Source organism: Salmo trutta, chromosome 38 (assembly GCF_901001165.1).
Source record: "Salmo trutta chromosome 38, fSalTru1.1, whole genome shotgun sequence".
Classification (NCBI taxonomy): domain Eukaryota; kingdom Metazoa; phylum Chordata; class Actinopteri; order Salmoniformes; family Salmonidae; genus Salmo; species Salmo trutta.
In genome coordinates, this window is record NC_042994.1 from 23,668,995 (window position 1) to 23,690,866 (window position 21,872).

At 42.0% G+C, this 21,872-nt stretch overlaps 1 protein-coding gene across 4 annotated transcripts in view; it reads right to left on the reverse strand.

The window, feature by feature from the left end:
• Nucleotides 1-3,681: 3,681 nt before the first annotated feature.
• Nucleotides 3,682-21,872, reverse strand: part of LOC115178876 (NACHT, LRR and PYD domains-containing protein 1) — a 32,648-nt gene continuing 14,457 nt past the window's right edge. For 2 of the 4 annotated variants that reach the window (XM_029740263.1, XM_029740261.1), the window contains exons 10-13: nucleotides 7,509-7,583; nucleotides 4,830-5,107; nucleotides 4,553-4,624; nucleotides 3,682-3,981 (exon numbers count right to left, since the gene is read on the reverse strand). In XM_029740263.1, coding sequence (XP_029596123.1) covers nucleotides 4,570-4,624; nucleotides 4,830-5,107; nucleotides 7,509-7,583 — 408 coding nt within the window. In that variant the 3' untranslated portion in view covers nucleotides 3,682-3,981; nucleotides 4,553-4,569. Of the gene's footprint in view, nucleotides 3,982-4,315; nucleotides 4,338-4,552; nucleotides 4,625-4,829; nucleotides 5,108-5,326; nucleotides 5,397-7,508; nucleotides 7,584-21,872 lie in introns of those variants that run through there. The other 2 variants (XM_029740262.1, XM_029740264.1) reach the window with 2 other exon arrangements.

The following is a 21,872-nucleotide window of genomic DNA, read 5'->3' on the forward strand; positions in this document are numbered from 1 at the left end:
GGCCATTCATGATAAATTCAGCCATTGGCTGCGAGGGCATAAGTTTACTGTGTGGACCGACAACAATCCACTCAAATATATTCTTACAAAGCCGAGACTTGATGCATGCGAGCAGAGATGGGTTGCAAAGCTGGCACCCTTTGACTTTGATATCCAGTACATACCAGGTCCCAAGAATGTCGTTGCTGATGCTTTGAGCAGAGAGCCATTTGTCCGCTCCACAGTTCTGCACCGACTGACAAGAATTCCATATGATGTCCTCCTGGAGGAAGCCAGAGGTCTTCGAGTGGATGATGTTCAAGACATGTTCCGCCTCTCCTGTGAACAGCCCGAGGCTGGCTGTGGAACGTCTATGGCTCCTGGGAGTGAGTTAAGTAGAGCTGGAGACGATGTCAGTGGGTTGGTTTCCTGTGAAGAGGTGTCTGCTGTCCTCCATGCTCACCGCCGATGGGATGATGGTGCCACGGTGAGGGCCATTTCACATGCGCAGCACCTTGAGAAGTTGATGTCCATGGGTCAGAGCCCTTTACCTGTCTTTACACACAAGGAGCTGTATGATAACCAGTCACTGGATCCTGTCATCAGCAGAGTCATGTTCTTTGTAGATAGAGGCCGGCGCCCATCTAGGAGAGAGCGAGTCCTTGAAGCTAATGAAACAGTTTATACTCTAAGACAGTGGGGAAAACTCACCACGCGGTTAGGGATTCTGTATCGTGTCTCGAAACACCCAGTGAGTAAGAAGAAAATATTCCAGTATGTTGTACCTGTGTCTTTGAGGGGCCTTGTGTTGAAGGGAGTTCATGATGATGCTGGTCATCAGGGTCAGCAGCGCACATTGTGGCTTACGAGACAGCGGTTTTACTGGAACTCTATGGAAAAGGATGTCAAGGAATACGTGGCCCACTGTAAGAGATGCGTGTTGAGTAAAGCACCTGAGCCTGAAGCAAGAACTCCACTTGTCTCCATTGTGACAACGGCACCTTTGGAACTTGTGTGCATTGATTTCTGGACTGCAGAAGATTCAAACAACAAGTCTATTGATGTGTTAGTAGTTACTGATCACTTTACTAAGCTGGCATGTGCGTATCCGTGTCCAAACCAGTCTGCTAAGACTGTGGCTCGTGTTCTCTGGAATAATTTCTTCTGCGTTTATGGGTTCGCTGATTGTATCCATTCTGACAGGGGTGCTAACTTTGAAAGTTCACTTATTGCAGAATTACTTCAGTTATCTGGTGTTGGAAAGTCCCACACCACACCTTATCATCCCATGGGGAACGGTCAAGCAGAACGTCTAAATCGCACGCTGGGTGGGATGATTAGAGCTCTGCCAGCTAGGTCCAAGGCTAAATGGCCTCAGATGTTGAACACATTGACATTCTCCTATAACTGCACTGTTCACGAGACTACTGGGTTTCCGCCCTTCTTCTTGATGTTTGGACGCACCCCTAGGTTGCCAGTAGATGTTATGTTTGAAAGTGTGCTGTTGGATGGGGACACGGTCGATGTGGATAAGTATGTCCAGTCTTTGGGTGAGGATCTGAGAGAAGCCATGACATTGGCTCAGCAGCATGCAAGTAAGCAACAAAAGAGACAAGCCGAGGTCTACAACAGACGGTCGAAGGGTCATTCGGTAGAGAAGGGAGACAGAGTTCTACTTGCTAACAAGGGAGAGAGGGGCAAGAAGAAACTGGCTGATCGCTGGGACAGTGCGGTGTACATAGTTGTTGCGAAGAACAGCTCACTGAACACATATCGTATACAGCACCCTACCACTGGGCGCATCAAGACGGTGCATAGGAACCTGATTATGCCAGTCAACTTTCTGCCTTTGCCTTCATGGGAGGAACTTGAGAGTCACGGATATCTATCGAGTGGTGACGTGTTCTCTGAGATGTCTGCAGCGTCCAGCAAAATGGATGGGAGTGACGCAAGGACTGTCCACTGGGTAGCAAGCCTTCCTGAGTCTTCTGGGAGGATATTCCAAGAAGATGGTGTAGTCCCAGTTGATGGAAGTGAAGTGGAACGGCCATATGACGTCCCCTTGAGTGAGGTGTGCTCAGTAGAAGTGGACCAGAGAGAGATTCCCAAAGCCTACAAGAGTTCTGATGGCGAAACTCCATTCAGTGGGGATGGTGCTGTGACAGATGTTAACTTGGTTGAAGATGCTTTGTCAGTGTGGTCTGTGGCAATCTACCAGGATTCTGATCAGTCGTCTGACGCTACTAGTGTTGAGTCTGTAACTGAAAGTGTGCTGGCTCCGGATAGGCCGAGTTGTAGTATTCCCCAACCTGAGGTTAGACCTCTGAGCACGGTTAGTGCTGTCCGTGACATTCCTGCTAGGTTTTTGGGTGAGGGTGTTCGGACTAGACTAGGTAGATTTATTAAGCCAGTGAATAGGTTAATCCAAACTATGTTTACACAGGAAATGAAACCGTTCTTGGTTTCTCAGTGACGGTAGGATATTGTCTACCTTTTCATTTGTGTGTATATGGTAACCTAACTGGGTCTTAGAGTGATTGGTGGGTTGGTCTAATATTTTTGACAATTCATGTAACTTTGTGTGTAGTTCATCAGCATAAAATGTATTTGGCATTTTTTTGTATACGGTTGAATAAGGGATTAGCTACCTCTTATTTTTCCTAATCCTTCGCAGGATAGCTTTCCAGCTGATCGACCATTTGTGGGTCTAGACTTAAGGGACTACACTGGGTTACTCCGTCGCTCTGTGGGTGTGAATTTTTTTTTTTTCTTTCTTTGCTTTGTTACCTTCGAGGTAATGTGTTTTGTGCCGATAATCTAGTGTAAAACAGTGGGGGTGAATGTAGTAGAGTGATGTTGTTCCCCTAGATTATGCACCAAGTTTCACGCAAGGACAGTTCAAGTAGGCCAGGGCAAGAGGGGATGTTAATAAGTTAATAACAATAATAATAATTCAATGTGTTTTCTTTATTTAATTACAGCAGCATAGTTAATGTTATTTTTCAGTGTACAAACATTTTTTGATATCTATATTGTAAATACACCTAATTGTAAAAGTTTGTATATTTTGGTTTGGTCCATCGCGGGTTATCCGTACTTGCGGACCCTGTTATCGTTCTCTTTTGCCGGACCTTCAGCTAGCAAGGTATGTTGTCCTTGGCGCCGTAATTTGGCAATATAAAACTGTGGTAAAGTTACATAAAGTGCTGTTACGCAATTATAGGGTTTGTTACAATGTGAACAATTATAAAGATTTATGTTAACTTTCACCAGCTCGCTAATTAGGGTACCTATTGTAACTCGGGAGTATTTGGGACCGTGTTTGAGTGAGTTGCTATGTGGTCACTCAGGTGCCCGAGAGCTGTGACTGCACCGAGGGCTAACCTATTGTGTGTTGTCTCTTCGTGTGCAGGTATGTCTTTTATTTTGTTCCGAATATGTTGTATATAATTTTAACTGTATTGTATAGTGTGCTGATGGGCACTGAATGTATGTATGCAGTTCCCGCTCTTTTGCCGGACCTTCAGCTAGCAAGGTGCCCGAGAGCTGTGACTGCACCGAGGGCTAACCTATTGTGTGTTGTCTCTTCGTGTGCAGGACCAATAAACATGATTCAACCATCATAATTCCAGTTGTGGCAGTGTCCTGATTAAAAGTACACAACGCAGAACGAACCACGCTACAAGTGCGCCTGCGCAGGAAGTTAGTTCGTGGATGGACCTAGCCGTGAGTGTAATGGCTACCTTGTAGTGTGTTCATACAGTATAGTAAACTTTGTTAAACTGGAACCTTGTCATTGTGTCATTTCGAGTTAACAAGTAGTACACAGGCTCTGGTCCACTATTCTACATTCTGTGATGCTTAACTCCTCCATGGCCTCAGCTGAGCTGTCAGACACTCTGACACAGTCCTGGCTCTCTTCTTCCATTGTCCCATTAGTCGATGATGGCAAGGTGAAGGCCTGTCCAATGGGATCATTGGGTTCCAGGAAGAGAGGAGAATCTGCACAAAGATTGTGTAAATATCAAAATGTTGTTAGTTATTGGTTTGATGTGGTCTTTGTATTAAATACAGATGTAGGATCTTAATTTGAGCCATGTTTGCTTCAGCAGGAAAATAATCCTGCAGCAACAGGAAATGTTTTTTATTTATTTATTTAACTAGGCAAATCAGTTAAGAACAAATTCCTATTTACAATGACGACCTACCCCGGCCAAACCAGGACGACGCTGGGCAAATTGCGTGCAGCCCTATTAGACTCCCAATCACGGCCGGATGTGATACAGCCTGGAATCGAACCAGGGACTGTAGTGATGCCTCTTGCACAGAGATGCTGTGCCTTAGACTGCTGCGCCTGTCTGGAGCCCATTGTGTATTATAATTAACTGACTTTTTTTAGGGGTTGATACATTTTTCATTAGGGCAAATCAAGTGGAAAATACAAACTTCAGAGAACTTTAAAACTCCAATACATTACAAGTTTGCATTTCCTGCTGTGTAGTAAAATTCTTTGCAACAACAGAGTGATCAAATTAAGACCCTACATCTGTAGGACCATCTCCTTCACTCTTACCTGGGGTTCTAGGAGGATTATGGGATGAGGAACTTGGCATTTCCTTCAATGTTTTTTGAGGGGCCTGGAGGACTGAGAACAGTTCAAATGAAACTCTATAGTGACCGTTTATAGAGGTGTTACCTGCAGTTCTGAGATGTGTTCTCAAAAGGGGATAGGCACATAGATGCTATATCTTCATTTTTATGTTACAAAAATAAACAGTAAAGAAGCTGGGACACTTTTTGTTGTTGTTGAAACACTCAACATCCTGACTATGAACAGCACCTGTAATTACCTCATGTGATCTCTCTCTAACTTCTCAGCAAGATCACCCAGGTCCATCCTCCTCATTGTGTTCAGTGTGATCTTCACAGCTGTCTCAGGGCCGTATCTCTTCACCATCTGATCCACTGTGTCCTGTCTGTCAGTGTTCTCCAGCTGACTCTCTGGGATGGGAGGAAAGCCAGACAGCTGGACACTAGTCAGGTTAGACTGAAATGTCTTCAGCTGTTCTTCAGTGAGCTCCTCCAGACTGGTCAGTAGCAGAGCTGGAACATCCAACATGGAGGGTCTCTAAAATAACAAAGATGATAAGATATAAGAGAATAGAAATACTGACTAGTGATATAAAACAAAGAACATTAATATATTCATATTGGTAGGAAATACTAGAATCTTTCTACTGGTCACTCAATATCTAATTTACACAGTAGATTGTAGTGTTTGCAGAGAATATTGATCTACTGTATGTTCCTTGCTCAAATTGACTTTAGACATGGCCACTAGTCTTACCTTCAGCTTCTCCTTCAGACTAGAGATCTCAGTGTCCAGATCACGACACTCCTCCGCATACAGGGTCAAACTGGACACAAGAAACAGTCACACACTGTTCTGTTCCCCTACACCACCACCACATGCTGTGGTCACTACACTGTTCTGTTCCCCTACACCACCACCACATGCTGTGGTCACTACACTGTTCTGTTCCCCTACACCACCACCACATGCTGTGGTCACTACACTGTTCTGTTCCCCTACACCCCCACCACATGCTGTGGTCACTACACTGTTCTGTTCCCCTACACCCCCACCACATGCTGTGGTCACTACACTGTTCTGTTCCCCTACACCACCACCACATGCTGTGGTCACTACTCTGTTCTGTTCCCCTACACCACCACCACCACATGCTGTGGTCACTACACTGTTCTGTTCTCCAACACCACCACCACTGACTGTGGTCCCTACACTGTTCTGTTCCCCTACACCACCACCACATGCTGTGGTCACTACACTGTTCTGTTCCCCTACACCACCACCACATGCTGTGGTCACTACACTGTTCTGTTCCCCTACACCACCACCACATGCTGTGGTCACTACACTGTTCTGTTCCCCTACACCACCACCACATGCTGTGGTCACTACACTGTTCTTTTCCCCTACACCACCACCACCACATGCTGTGGTCACTACACTGTTCTGTTCCCCTACACCACCACCACCACATGCTGTGGTCACTACACTGTTCTGTTCCCCTACACCACCACCACATGCTGTGGTCACTACACTGTTCTGTTCCCCTACACCACCACCACATGCTGTGGTCACTACACTGTTCTTTTCCCCTACACCACCACCACCACATGCTGTGGTCACTACACTGTTCTGTTCCCCTACACCACCACCACATGCTGTGGTCACTACACTGTTCTGTTCCCCTACACCACCACCACATGCTGTGGTCACTACACTGTTCTGTTCCCCTACACCACCACCACATGCTGTGGTCACTACACTGTTCTGTTCCCCTACACCACCACCACATGCTGTGGTCACTACACTGTTCTACATTCATTTCACTTAGTTAATGAGAATGATGTTATACATTATGATAGAAAGGGTCACTCCACTGCTTTTACAGTTTATTCTCTCCAGCATCACACCAGTAGACTCATATATTCAATCTCACCAGTATGGAGTTGGTCCCCCCTTTGCTGCTATAACAGCCTCCACTCCTCTGGGAAGGCTTTCCACTAGATGTTGGAACATTGCTGCGGGGACTTGCTTCCATTCAACCACAAGAGTATTAGTGAGGTTGGGAACTGACGTTGGGCGATTAGGCCTGGCTCGCAGTGGGTGTCCCAATTCATCTCAAAAGGTGTTTGATGGGGTTGAGGTCAGGGCTCTGTGAAGGCCAGTCAAGTTCTTCCACACCCATCTCGACAAAGCATTTCAGTATGGACCTCGCTTTGTCCACGGGGGCATTGTCATGCTGAAACAGGCAAGGGCCTTCCACAAACGGTTGCCACAACGTTAGAAGCACAGAAATTTCTAGAATGTCATTGTATGCTGTAGCTTTAGGATTTCCCTTTAAGATTTCACTGGAACTTAGGGGCCTAGTCCATTATTCCTCCTCCACCAAACTTTACAGTCGACACTATGCATAGGGGCAGGTAGCGTTCCCCTGGCATCCGCCAAACCCAGATTTGTCCGTCGGACTGCCAGATGGTGAAGGTTTATTCTTCACTACAGAGAACGTTTCCACTACTCCAGAGTCCAATGGCAGCGTGCTTTACACCACTCCAGCCGACGCTTGGCATTGAGCATGGTGATCTGTGTGCGGCTGCTCGGCCATGGAAACCCATTTCATGAAGCTCCCGACGAACAGTTCTTGTGCTGACGTTGCTTCCAGAGCCAGTTTAGAACTCGGTAGTGTGTGTTGCAATTGAGTACAGGCAAACTGACTTGTTGGAAAGGTGACATCCTATGACAGTTCCACATTGAAAGTCACAGATCTTCAGTAAGGCCATTCTACTGCCAATGTTTGTCTATGGAGATTGCATGACGGTGTGCTCGATTTTATACACCTGTCTGCAACGAATGTGGCTGAAATAGCCGAATCCCCTAATGTAAAGAGGTGTCCACATAATGATATATATATATATATAGTGCATACTCAATGTCCACTCACATTCCAGAGGAGGTGCTGGCCGGCTCGTACCTCTCTGCCGCTGCTGGCTTCTGTTCCATCTGAAGCAGCTACCTTCTACAAACAAACACACACAGTCTGTGTCCTGTCTTTTCCATTTAGAACCACATTAGAAAGTGATTTTTAAACCCCTACCACCACACACACACACACACACGTCACTATAACTGGTTGATATCACAGTAGGCTAGGGTCTGGGAAATGAATAAAGCCTTATGGATGAGACCGTCATTGTTGAGAATACAATTTTGTTTGTCTCTTGATGGAGAAATGTTATGTGATTGAAATCGCAAAAGTTGACCAGCTACAATGTAGATGAACCAAGTTTAGCCTTTTTCTCTCCTTCTAACGACATGCAAAGTGGCTTCTATGAATTAATAGGATATTAACACGTTATGAATTCATAGCAAGATTATAATTGATACATTTTAAGGTAGGCCTAAGAACTATAACGTCACATATTGTTGCATTTCATCAGGCAACCCGCTAGGCAACAACCATAGACATTAAAACCAGGCAAAAACTGGTTCAATCAACATAATTTCCACGACATTTCAACCAAAGAAATTTATGTGATGCTCAAAGTCGAATATGTATTGGGTTTGCAAATAGACAACATAAGGGAATGACGTATTTTTTTTCAACCAACTTTTAAAACCCATAAGAGTCTAAGCCCTGTCGGGGGTGTCCAGAATACTTCTGTAAATATAGTGTTCATCCATTAATTAATGTTTTCGACTGGTCCCGGGGGACCTTCAAACGAGTCTTGTGAGGCCTGTGGGCGTCCAAGATCAAAACAACCGACATGTACGTGTTCATGAGTCTCACCTTTACACAGAGGGTAATATTAGTGTGAAGCCCAAACTGTTCAGGCGCTACAGACAGAAGTTGGCAGATCGGCTGTACCGACCTCAGACAAGTCCCAAGACGCTTGTAGAGGAAAACGGAGAACACCATATTTGTGAGTCTCATCTTTCCATAGATGGAAAGACGCCACAGATAATTTTGGGAGACCGATTTTCAGGATGTCTCATGGTCTGACAAACACCGCTCTGTCACCTTTCAACAGGCCGATGCGGCGGATGGAGACGCATCCAATGTAAAACAACAGATACTGTATCTTTGGGTTAAACGGACGGAGTTTTGTTTGAAAATATATATTATGCTAATTAGACTTCCGCGGGGGCGCGCACATCGACCCCCGTCACATGGTGACATTTGTGTGGGTATCATTTTTTTATTTTATTTATCCTTTATTTAACTAGGCAAGTCAGTTAAGAACACATTCTTATTTACAACGACGGCCTAGGAACAGTGGGTTAACTGCCTTGTTCAGGGGCAGAACGACAGATTTTATACCTTATCAGCTCGGGATTCGATCTTGAAACCGTTCGGTTACGAGTCTAATGCTCTATTTGTGGAACGTTACAAAAACTTCATAAAGTACAAGGTTGCCAACGAACAACGCATACAAAGTAGTTTCATCAATGAATCTAGCTAATTAGCTGCGGAATAGGCATAAACTCACCGCGTAGTGTATCCTTAAAAACGTTTGTCCACAGCACAAGCGATACGATTGAGTCTCATGTTGTCCTCATCTCAGTTCGTGTAGTATTTCCGGTTTTGACGTTGTGTTGTTGGCGACTTAATCTTCTTCTTCATGGCGGTCCGCAAACAAACGTTTAAAGTGCATGCCGCCAACTCCTGTCTTGGAATCAATCATGATCTGAACATTTCTGTACTACCATGAAAATACAATTCAAAACCAAATGAATCCTTAACTTCTACCACACCCTCCCCCCAACACTATTAAGCTTTATCTATAACACTCCAGCTTTAGGATCGTTCAGCATGTCAACAACCATTTGTTACCACCAAAATATATTTTGTCATCTTCACAATAACCTTCAACCTGTCATTTCTGCGTTCCATAACCTGAGTCATATTGATAAAAACTACGAAGTCAACTTTATTCATTATCAAAGTGTCCTTTGACACCACACATTTATGAGCACAATATTTCTGAACAGACCTCCCAACCATGCCAGGATCAGCAGAAACACAAGACCCGACAGTAGTTCCACTTACTACAGGTACATCCATGTCAGATCCATCACTTACTACAGGTACATCCATGTCAGATCCATCACTTACTACAGGTACATCCATGTCAGATCCATCACTTACTACAGGTACATCCATGTCAGATCCATCACTTACTACAGATACATCCATGTCAGATCCATCACTTACTACAGATACATCCATGTCAGATCCATCACTTACTACAGGTACATCCATGTCAGATCCATCACTTACTACAGATACATCCATGTCAGATCCATCACTTACTACAGATACATCCATGTCAGATCCATCACTTACTACAGGTACATCCATGTCAGATCCATCACTTACTACAGATACATCCATGTCAGATCCATCACTTACTACAGGTACATCCATGTCAGATCCATCACTTACTACAGATACATCCATGTCAGATCCATCACTTACTACAGGTACATCCATGTCAGATCCATCACTTACTACAGATACATCCATGTCAGATCCATCACTTACTACAGGTACATCCATGTCAGATCCATCACTTACTACAGATACATCCATGTCAGATCCATCACTTACTACAGGTACATCCATGTCAGATCCATCACTTACTACAGGTACATCCATGTCAGATCCATTAACTTACTACAGGTACATCCATGTCAGATCCATCACTTACTACAGGTACATCCATGTCAGATCCATTACTTACTACAGGTACATCCATGTCAGATCCATCACTTACTACAGGTACATCCATGTCAGATCCATCACTTACTACAGGTACATCCATGTCAGATCCATCACTTACTACAGGTACATCCATGTCAGATCCATCACTTACTACAGATACATCCATGTCAGATCCATCACTTACTACAGGTACATCCATGTCAGATCCATTACTTACTACAGGTACATCCATGTCAGATCCATCACTTACTACAGGTACATCCATGTCAGATCCATCACTTACTACAGGTACATCCATGTCAGATCCATCACTTACTACAGGTACATCCATGTCAGATCCATTACTTACTACAGATACATCCATGTCAGATCCATCACTTACTACAGGTACATCCATGTCAGATCCATTACTTACTACAGATACATTCATGTCAGATCCATCAGTCCTCACTGTAGTTCTACCAATCTGTTTTACAGTCTCTGCATATGATACATCATGACTGATCCTGTATCTCTGAGCCTCTCTAGCCTCTCTCTGTAGCTGGCATCCACCAAATGCTGCACTGTGTTCTCCCCCACAATTACAGCACTTAACCTTCACATTGCTTCCACATTCACCGTAATCATGTTCCTCTCCACACTTGGCACATCTTTTCTTTCCTTTACACTGAGCAGCTACATGTCCCATTCTTTGGCATTTAAAACACTGCAGTGAATATGGGACAAATTCTCTAACATTGAAACTAAGGAATCCTATATGTACTTTTCCAGGCAAAACCTTCTCAAACCTCAGAATCACTGATAAGCGTTCCCTTCTTTAACCCTCTTTCCTCCTCAAGAAATTTTACATTTTACATTTTAGTCATTTAGCAGACGCTCTTATCCAGAGCGACTTACAGTAGCGAATGCATATATTTCATACATTTTTTTCTCCGTACTTTTGGCCTCAATCACTCTGCCTCCCTTCACATTTTCTTTAATATCATCTGTGGACATATATATTGAGACACCAGTGACGACTCCACTCAACATAGCAGAAGCACCAGGAACATTGTTTTTAATCTCCCATTAAGCTTTTCCATTTGCAGAATCGTTTCTTGCTGAGCCTGGCTACCACATAATATTAACAATCTACCATTCCCAATGAACCGAGATAATTTCACTTCAACTACCTCTTTCTCTACGGCATTTGTTAAAATGGCCAGCTTCAGTCAGCTGATTCTAGCCATCATTTATGGTTAGTTCTGGTCAGGCAGCTTAGTATCCTATTCAGAGGACCCCCCCCCCCCCCCCCCCTTTTGTTAGTGTCTTATTGGTCAAGGTCACGCCAAATACTTATCACCACATCTTGTTCAGCCTATCAGCAGCCTTGATTCTCGGGACTTCAGTTTCACTTAGTCTATCACCCCAGCACGCTGGGTGGTCAGAAACGTGCTTTCCCCATCCTGATGAGCACATCCACAGTTTCCTCCTGCTGAACTTTTCCTCCTGTGGACTGAATCCCTGTTTGTCTGATGTTTAATTGTGCATCTAAATACCACATAGTTAATGTCTTACTGGACATGATTCTCAGTTATCTGAACCATGATTGGTCAGATGTGTGTGAATGTCGACATCTTCTACCATTAAACTCCCCTTAACCTAGACATCCACCTCATCCTTGTTCTGACCGGATATTCTGTAGTGGTTTTATTACATTCATGGTCCTTTGATTCTCTACAACCCAATATTTTTCAGCATTAGTTAGTCAGATAAGGTGTAAGTGAGGCCCTGTGGTCTCATTAAACACTATCACCACTTTCCACTCCAACACATCACTACTCTTGCTTCCTACCTTGGTCCTCTTTATGCTTTCTTTACTAGACACTCTACTTCTTTCGGTATCATGATCTCCCTTCTTCCTGTCTTTCCACTAAAGACCCTCGTCCTCCCGCTCCATACCATCACAACTGACACCCATATTGTTAGTATTCCAGCACAGCTGTTGCTTCACCAACCATTTTACTCCATTTCCTCCACTTCGTCTGCACTACTCGCCTCCATTTCCCACCGCCTCCTGCTGCCGACGAAGCTTTTACCCCCCAAGGGAAATTAGTTAATGAATTGCCTGGTTGCGGGACAATTCCAATGGAACTGTTAACAGGCATTTAGAGGGAATTATTGTGAATAACTGCTATCAACCAGTATCCAAACAACTGTTTTTTATGCAGTGTAATTATGATAGAAAAACAGAACTACAGTTGAACTGCCAAGTCACCGCGCATGTACAGTACTGGATCGCCCACGAAGTCTAGTCGAACACCGGCACTGTAACTGTGATTGTTGTAATGGGGGTGATGTGTTATAGCCTGTTATTACACTTTGGCTATTGACATAACTGACCGTAGGCCTGCTAGGGATTGTGACGTTGCATATGTTTGTGTGTATATCTGGTTAGAATGATTATTTAGAGCATCAAACTATTTTGTGTCCGGGTGGATTTTTGGGAAGTCGTCTATGGTTTAAGTTAATGTCCCCTTCAGCACTCTTCTTGCAGGTGTCATGTGATGCCAGATCATCACTGCTGAAGAATCTCCATCCTTGCATGTACATTATGCTAGAGCCTAGGCCTAATCCACCCAGAAATGATTGGGTCAGACATTGGAATGTGTAGCCTAATTTCTCATGACAAAGCCCTTAGTTCATATGAGGCATGTCTGTTAAATAGGAACATAATAGCCGATGTCTTCAGACTGTTTTCATTGTTAGTAGTGGTGCTGGTTTTTCTGTCCACTAGGAGTCATCAGTCATCAGTCATCAATCTCTGATCCACCTCTACGCAGACGACACCATTCTGTATACTTCTGGCCCTTCTTTGGACACTGTGTTAACAACCCTCCAGACGAGCTTCAATGCCATTCAACTCTCCTTCCGTGGTCTCCAACTGCTCCTAAACACAAGTAAAACTAAATGCATGCTCTTCAACCGATCGCTGCCTGCACCTGCCCGCCCATCCAGCATAACTTCTCTGGACGGTTCTAACTTAGAATTTGTGGACAACTACAAATACCTAGGTGTCTGGTTAGACTGTAAACTCTCCTTCCAGACTCACATCAATCATCTCCAATCCAAAGTGAAATCTAGAATTGGCTTCCTATTTCGCAACAAAGCATCCTTCACTCATGCTGCCAAACATACCCTCGTAAAACTGACCATCCTACCAATCCTCGACTTCGGCGATGTCATTTACAAAATAGCCTCCAATACCCTACTCAACAAGCTGGATGCAGTCTATCACAGTGCCATCCGTTTTGTCACCAAAGCCCCATATACAACCCACCACTGCGACCTGTATGCTCTCGTTGGCTGGCCTTCACTTCATAATCGTCGCCAAACACATTGGCTCCAGGTCATCTACAAGACCCTGCTAGGTAAAGTCCCCCCTTATCTCCGCTCACTGGTCACCATAGCAGCACCCACCTGTAGCACGCGCTCCAGCAGGTATATCTCTCTGGTCACCCCTAAAGCCAACTCCTCCTTTGGTCGTCTCTCCTTCCAGTTCTCAGCTGCCAATGACTGGAACGAACTACAAAAATCTCTAAAACTGGAAACACTTATCTCCCTCACTAGCTTTAAGCACCAGCTGTCAGAGCAGCTCACAGATCTCTGCACCTGTACATAGCCCATCTTTAATTTAGCCCAAACTACTACCTCTTCCCCTACTGTATTTATTTATTTTATTTATTTTGCTCCTTTGCACCATATTATTTATATTTTAACTTTTAACTTTCTTCAAACTACAAATCTACCATTCCAGTGTTTTTCTTGCCATACTTTATTTACTTTGCCACCATGGCATTTTTTGCCTTTACCTCCCTTATCTCACATCATTTGCTCACATTGTATATAGTCTTATTTTTTTCTACTGCATCATTGATTGTATGTTGTTTTACTCCATGTGTAACTCTGTGTTTTTGTATGTTGTCGAACTGCTTTGCTTTATCTTGGCCAGGTCGCAATTGTAAATGAGAACTTGTTCTCAACTTGCCTACCTGGTTAAATAAAGGTGAAATAAATAAATAAATAAAAATAAATCAGTGTTATTAATGTATTTTTATTGGCAACAGAGTGTTTGTTAAGCCAGGGTTTCCCAAACTCTGTCCTGGGCCCCCCCTGGGTGCACGTTTTGGTTTTTACCCTAGCACTACACAGCTGACTCAAATCATCAAAGCTTGATGATGAATTGGTTATTATACTTCTTCTATTTGAAAATAAATTGTAACAAATAAACAAAATAAACCAATCATTGTTGATTGTAGCCTACTGTTTACAAACATCCACCTCATCTAAATTAGTTTTCAACTCAATAATTATATCCAGATGAATATTCCACCAATTCCAAGTAGCCGAGACCGTACAAATCATACTAATATATCATAATGTAACGGGTGTCGTAAGGATTGGACCAAGGTGCAGCGGGAATGTGTATACTCATCTTCTTTTTTATTGGCAGAAAGAAGGAAAAACCAAAACAAACGTATACCAAAAAAGACACCGCCGACAAACAGTCCTGTAAGGCATACAACTACCCACAAAACCCATAGAAAAAACACCCCTCTTAAATAGGACCTTCAATTAGAAGCAACGAGGAGCAGCTGCTTCCAATTGAAGGTCCACCCATTAACTAAACGTAGAAATAGAAAGACTAGAACGAACATAGAAATGTACTAACAGAACATTAACCACAAACCCCGAAACACATAAAACAAACACCCCTCTTACATAAGAACATAGCCCAACAAACCCCGAAACACTCTAAACAAACACCCCCTGCCATGTCCTGACCAAACTACAATAACAAATAACCCCTTTACTGGTCAGGACGTGACACATAATGACATTTAGCAGATGCTTTTATCCATAGCAACTTACATTCCATTATACATATGGGTGAAATGAGAGAGAGAGCGAGAGAGAGAGAGAGAGAGAGAGAGGAGTGGGGTAATATTTGACATATGCATATTAAACACACATCACATGTGACCCGTGATAAGAATATGCAATTAATATGGTAGTCTAATAAAATATTTATCTGACTCCATAAAGAAAAGGAATTGTGTTCAAGCAAGTATTATGCAATGAGTTGACTAGCAAGAAAGGAATAAGAATTGTCTATTTCAAAAGCAGATATTTTATAACTTATTAAAATGAATGAAATCACATTACACAAGGCATAACAAAGCCTTAATAATCTAGGAATGATCAGAGAGACTAAGAAACCATGAATTGTGCCACGGCCCATAGCTCATGAGAGGGAGCGAGATAGACAGTGTATCTCATGGGAGGGAGAGGGAGAGGGACAGAGTGTATCTCATGAGAGGGAGAGGGAGAGAGACAGAGTGTATCTCACAAAAGGAACAAAAGAATGGACAGACGAAGAGTGCTGAAGGGGACATTAACTTAAACCATATAAGATTCTTTATAACCATTTCACCGTGTTTAGATTCAAAATCTGAGTTGTTGACCAATAGGATTCTGTAAAGTTAAGCTCCTATCAGATATCGAGAGAGAGATCATCATCATCATCAGACAGGTCAATTGTAGAAATGTATATTTAAATGAATCAATTACTTTTTACTTGTATAATGTGTCTGTCACGTCTACTCCCGCTCCTCCTCTCTGGCGCTCGTTGTCGCCAGTTTACTCATCATTACGCACATCTGTCACCATCGTTACGCGCCACTGCGCTTGAGACTCACCTGGACTCCATCACCTTCCTGATTACCTTCCCTATATCTGTCACTCCCGTTGGTTCTTTCCCTAGGCGTTATTGACTCTGTTTCTGTTGAATGGCTGTACGCTACTCTTGTTTCGTTCCATGTTTATTTATTTAATATTCACTCCCTGTACCCGACTCCTAGCGTACACGTTACAGTGTCTTCCAAACATGCAGTGAGTTGATGACTTCATGTGTGGAGTGGAGATTAATAATTAGTCAAGTGTGATCAAAGGCACATCATTTAGTGGGGTGCAGGAAATGACCTGAGGAAGATCCTTGTAGGATCCAAACATTGCTTGTTTATTAATAAAGCTATGTGGTGGAGCTATTTATTTTATATGTGGAGATGAATAATGACATGAACATGTAAACTGATTAATGCAATTGGAAAACACTACCAGTTTTAACTTCCATTCAACTCATGAGTTGAAATTCAAATTCAATCGGCCACACCCCACAGGATGTAGAATTTTTATTTGAATGACAGGAAGTATAATTTAATTCAGTGCAATTCAAAGAAATTTCACTCAGTCATAGAACATGAGTTTAATTGAATCTGACAGGTCACACTTCCAGATACCAAAGAATATATCACTTTTGTCAGGAAACAATGTTCATATAGTCTATTAACCTTAGTGCTTATAATGGTATATTCTATCTCCACCAACCATTTCATTTGTTTGGCTTTTTTATGATTTATGGTTAACTTGAGGGTTAATTAAACTAATGTATTGTGAGAGATGTAGTATTTCCCCCATATTGAACAAAATGTTAGTTACGAATGAAATATAATACCGTAGAATATTTGCATAAAGGTTTTGTTTTCCTTGATTATCCATTTCAAGAGTTTGTGCTGAAAATGTATTGTTTTATCAATATTTTATATGCATGTATATTACATGTTTGATATAGAATTTACAATGTGTATATTGTATAGACTACACCTAAAGAATAGAAGACACATTTTTTAATTTCACAGAATTCAATTATATTTCCTTTCATTCAAATTCAAATAGCAATGATGTCCTGTTTACTACTTCAATTCAAATTAATTTAATTGGAATTTCAGTCATTCTCAATTCAATTCTGAAATTGACCACAACCCTGTTATACACTACAAAATACAACATATTTCCCTGAGAGTGAAATGAGTCCCTGATATTCAGTCTGATTGAAGCTGGAATCCTTAATGGTGAAACAGCCACGTCCGTTTGAGATATTACAACGGAGAAGTCACTATAAACAACCATACTGTTTTCCCCTCAGACATCATTATACACATGATAGAAGAGCACAATATGAACTGCAATTATTTTTACCATGCTGCACGACGCTCCGCAGCTAAGCAACAGAAACAAGGTGGTGGGACGGCCAGTGGTGCTGTATCCCCCTACTGCTGATTCCAATATGGCCGAAACTTCATAGTTACCTTAAAACAAATGTTTGGATAAAGGATATACAGTATTTGCAATCTCAAGAGCGAAAGTTATGCATATTTATCCTCATCAATTACAAAAAGGAGACCACTAGTCCCTGTTGTTAGAAAATAATGACATTTTAAAAGATGCTCTTAAAATAGGTAAAGACATCATCACACAAATACTTTGATTGAAAAGGGGGTTTGGTTTGTGATGAAATACTTTGATTGAAAAGGGGGTTTGGTTTGATGAAATACTTTGAAAAGGAAAAGGGTGTCTGGTTTGTGATGAAATACTTTGATTGAAAAGGGGGTTTGGTTTGATGAAATACTTTGAAAAGGAAAAGGGGGTTTGGTTTGTGATGAAATACCTTGATTGAAAAGGGGGTTTGGTTTGATGAAATACTTTGAAAAGGAAATGGGATTTGGTTTGATGAATACTTTGATTGAAAAGGTGTCACGCCCTGACCTAGAGACAGTTTATTTCTATGTTTTGTTTAGGTCAGGGTGTGGGGTGGGCATTCTATGTCATTTTATTTCTATGTTTTGGCCAGGTATGGTTTCCAATCAGAGGCAGCTGTCTATCATTGTCTCTGATTGGGAACCATACTTAGGCAGCCTTTTCCCACCTGTGTTTTGTGGGTAGTTGTTTTCTGTTTTACCTGACAGAACTGTGCGCGGTCATTTCCATTGTTTATTGTTTTGCTTAAGTGTTCTGATTTAAATAAACCATCATGAACACGTATCACGCTGCATCTTGGTCCCCTCTTTACGACAGCCGTTACAAAAGGGGATTTGGTTTGATGAAATACTTGATTGAAAAGGGGGATTGGTTTGATGAAATACTTTGATTAAAAAGGGGAAGGGGGTTTGGTTTGGGGGTTCTAAGTGCAGAGTTTTGAGGATGATGATTCAGGTCTCGTCTGAATGGAGCCTCAAATATGGACTTGGTTTACACTATTAGAAAGGGATGGAATTAGAGAAATTCTATCACCTCCCGGACCTTGAAATGACCAACAATTGTGTGTTTCCTTTATTTTTTGCAGAGAATGTGAGTAAAACAATACTTAAAGCTTGAGAATAAGGCAATAAGGTCAAACGATGGAATTCAGTCAAACTTGCTACTTGCTAACCTCCATAATGGTGTGATTAAATGTTTAGCCGTTATGCTAGTATTACATTTCCCATTGTGTGTTTGATTGAATTCCAGACAGATAGAAGTGGGTTTCTAGGGTTGTAGGGTTCCAGCTCACCTCTTTTCTCACAACATTACTGGGAAGCAACAACACATTCAGGATGGACCTCTGTTCAGGGACAAACGGTTGGTAAAATAACAAGACAAGCCCCTGGATAGGGGAGATGGGAGCATCTTCTTCATGGACGATGCCATAAGCAGAGAATCCAGTGACGTTTATAATGATGTGTGTTTCTGTTAGAATAAGGCTGTAATGTAACAAAATGTGGAAAAAGTCAAGGGGTCTGAATACTTTCAGAATGAACTGTATGTGTATTGTTATCATTGGCTTTACTTGTAGCCTAAAACAATTATACACCCACACAAGTGTGGCACTAAAACGTATTGATATCAAAGTAGGCTAGGGACTAGCCTAAACAGACAAAAGAGGAAACCAGTATCTTTGATACAACTTCAGGGATGACACGGTCATAACTGTGAGAACGCAAGTGCCATGTTTGGTCACTTGATGGACAGATGTTATGTGATTTAAGTCGCAAAAGCTTACTAAAGTTAACTACAATGAAGATTATAGCCTTGCTATGAATTCATATGATATTACAGTGTTATGAATTCATAGCAAGATTAACATTAATCCAGACATTTTATCATGTTTCTTGGTCAAGTCAATCTCGAACTAATATGTTTCTCTACGTGAAATGGATACTACTACTGTACTATACAGATATAATATATTTATACATGAAATAATAGCATACGCAGTCTTCCTTAAACTATATTTCTTACCATGGATGGGTCCATTTACAGTTTACTTGTTTCCAACCACCCAGCCCATCCTTCTTCTTGGCAACCAATAAATGTTGCATCACAGGCAGGCTGGACACATGACATTTTTAACAACGTTTGATTTTAATAAAAACTAGTTCATTGTATCTGTCGTGGAGCCCAGTTTCATAATATGACCATATTTCCCAGCTGCTTGCCGTCGTTTTGAAGTAATCACGAAAAAACAGGCCTTATTTTAGGGTATTTTTCACCCTGCCAGCTCCTATTAGTTCTATTGAACACCGTGGCACCAACTCGTCTTCCGAAGGTTCTATTCCCAGCTTATTGTTCAATGTCACAATGCCTCCTTCACTATTGTTGGCAATGAGACCTGCTCACGTTGTTAGTTAAAATGTAAACAACAACAAAAATTATCTTGGAACTCTGAGGGCGTCCCATTGTTTCCTATAGGGGGAATATAGGCATGTCTGTCTATTTCGCCAAATATCTCGCAATGTGTATATTTAGATTTTTTTCCAAGTCGGACGCCATTTCAATCATGAGAATCTCCTCTTTGTAATTATGTAAATCTGGGCAGCGAGCTCATTTTCATTTTTTCACCTACTTTCTCATTACGCAGACATAAGCACAGTTGACACCATTGAGGTGTGGATGTTTACTTTCTACACAAGTTGTTTTTTTCCCAGTTTTGTCCGACAAACGGATTGTAGTGGTAAAATAAAAAGTGAGGGGTTTTTTTGTGCCATTTTTAGGCTAAATGGAATTCTAAGCATCACTCCAGTCAAAACAGGCTCTGCGAACGTTCAAGCAAGAGAACATAAGCTAAGGTTAAACATTCTCCTCCAAAGACTGAATATCGTTTCTAGATAAATAATTACTGTTGGAAATGCTTGTTCTCAATGCATCAGTCAGGTTTAGACAAAAACAAGTCAGTTCAATAATGATGATGATGATGATGATGATGGTGGTGGAGTTGATGATGACTGCACTTTGGGACCTGTGGCCACAATAATCTCATGATAACAGTTTTTCTTAATTCAATGAAATGAAGGATTTGATGAATGGATTAGATAAATATGTTCATGTAGGGATAATGATGTGAAAATGTTAAACGCTTAAAAAATACCTTTATATACTTATGCAGTGTATCCTACTATAAATCAAATCAAATGTTTATTCATCATGTGCACAGGATACAGCAGTGTGTAAACGGCACAAAGAAATGCTTACTTGCCAGCTCCTACAGTTGAAGTCGGAAGTTTACATACACTTAGATTGGAGTCATTAAAACTCGTTTTACAACCACTCCTACCACTCCTACAAACTATAGTTTTGGCAAGTCGGTTAGGACATCTACTTTGTGCATGACACAAGAAATGTTTCCAACAATTATTTACAGACAGATTATTTCACTTATAACTCACTGTATCAGAATTCCAGTGGGTCAGAAGTTTACATACACTCAATCAAATTCAATCAAATGTATTTATAAAACCCTTCTTACATCAGCTGATGTCACAAAGTGCTGTACAGAAACCCAGCCTAAAACCCCAAACAGCAAGCAAAGCAGGTGTAGAAGCACAGTGGCTAGGAAAAACTCCCTAGAAAGGCCAGAACCAAGGAAGAAACCTAGAGAGGAACCAGGCTATGAGGGGTGCCCAGTCCTCTTCTGGCTGTGCCGGGTGGAGATTATAACAGAACATGGCCAAGATGTTAAAATGTTCATAGATGACCAGCAGGGTCAAATAATAATAATCATAGTGGTTGTAGAGGGTGCAACAGGTCAGCACCTCAGCACACTAAGTTGACTGTGCCTTTAAACAGCTTGGAAAACTCCAGAAAATGATGTCATGGCTTTAGAAGCTTCTGATAGGCTAATAGACATCCTTTGAGTCAACTGGAGGTGTACCTGTGGATGTATTTCAAGGCTTACCTTCACACTCAGTACCTCTTTGCTTGACGTCTTGGGAAAATCAAAAGAAATCAGCCAAGACCTCAGAAAAAAACCTTCCGAATTCTGGTTCATCCTTGGGCGCAATTTCCAAACGCCTGAAGGTACCACGTTCATCTGTACAAACAATAGTACGCAAGTATAAACACCATGGGACCATGCAGCCATCATACCGCTCAGGAAGGAGACGCTTTCTGTCTCCTAGAGATGAACGTACTTTGGTGCGAAAAGTGCAAATCAATCCCAGAACAACAGCAAAGGACCTTGTGAAGATGCTGGAGGAAACAGGTACAAAAGTATCTATATCCACAGTAAAACGAGTCCTATATCAACATACCCTGAAAGGCCACTCAGCAAGGAAGAAGCCACTGCTCCAAAACCGCCATAAAAAAGCCAGACTACGGTTTGCAACTGCACATGGAGACAAAGACTTTTTGGAGAAATATCCTCTGGCCTGATGAAACAAAATTAGAACT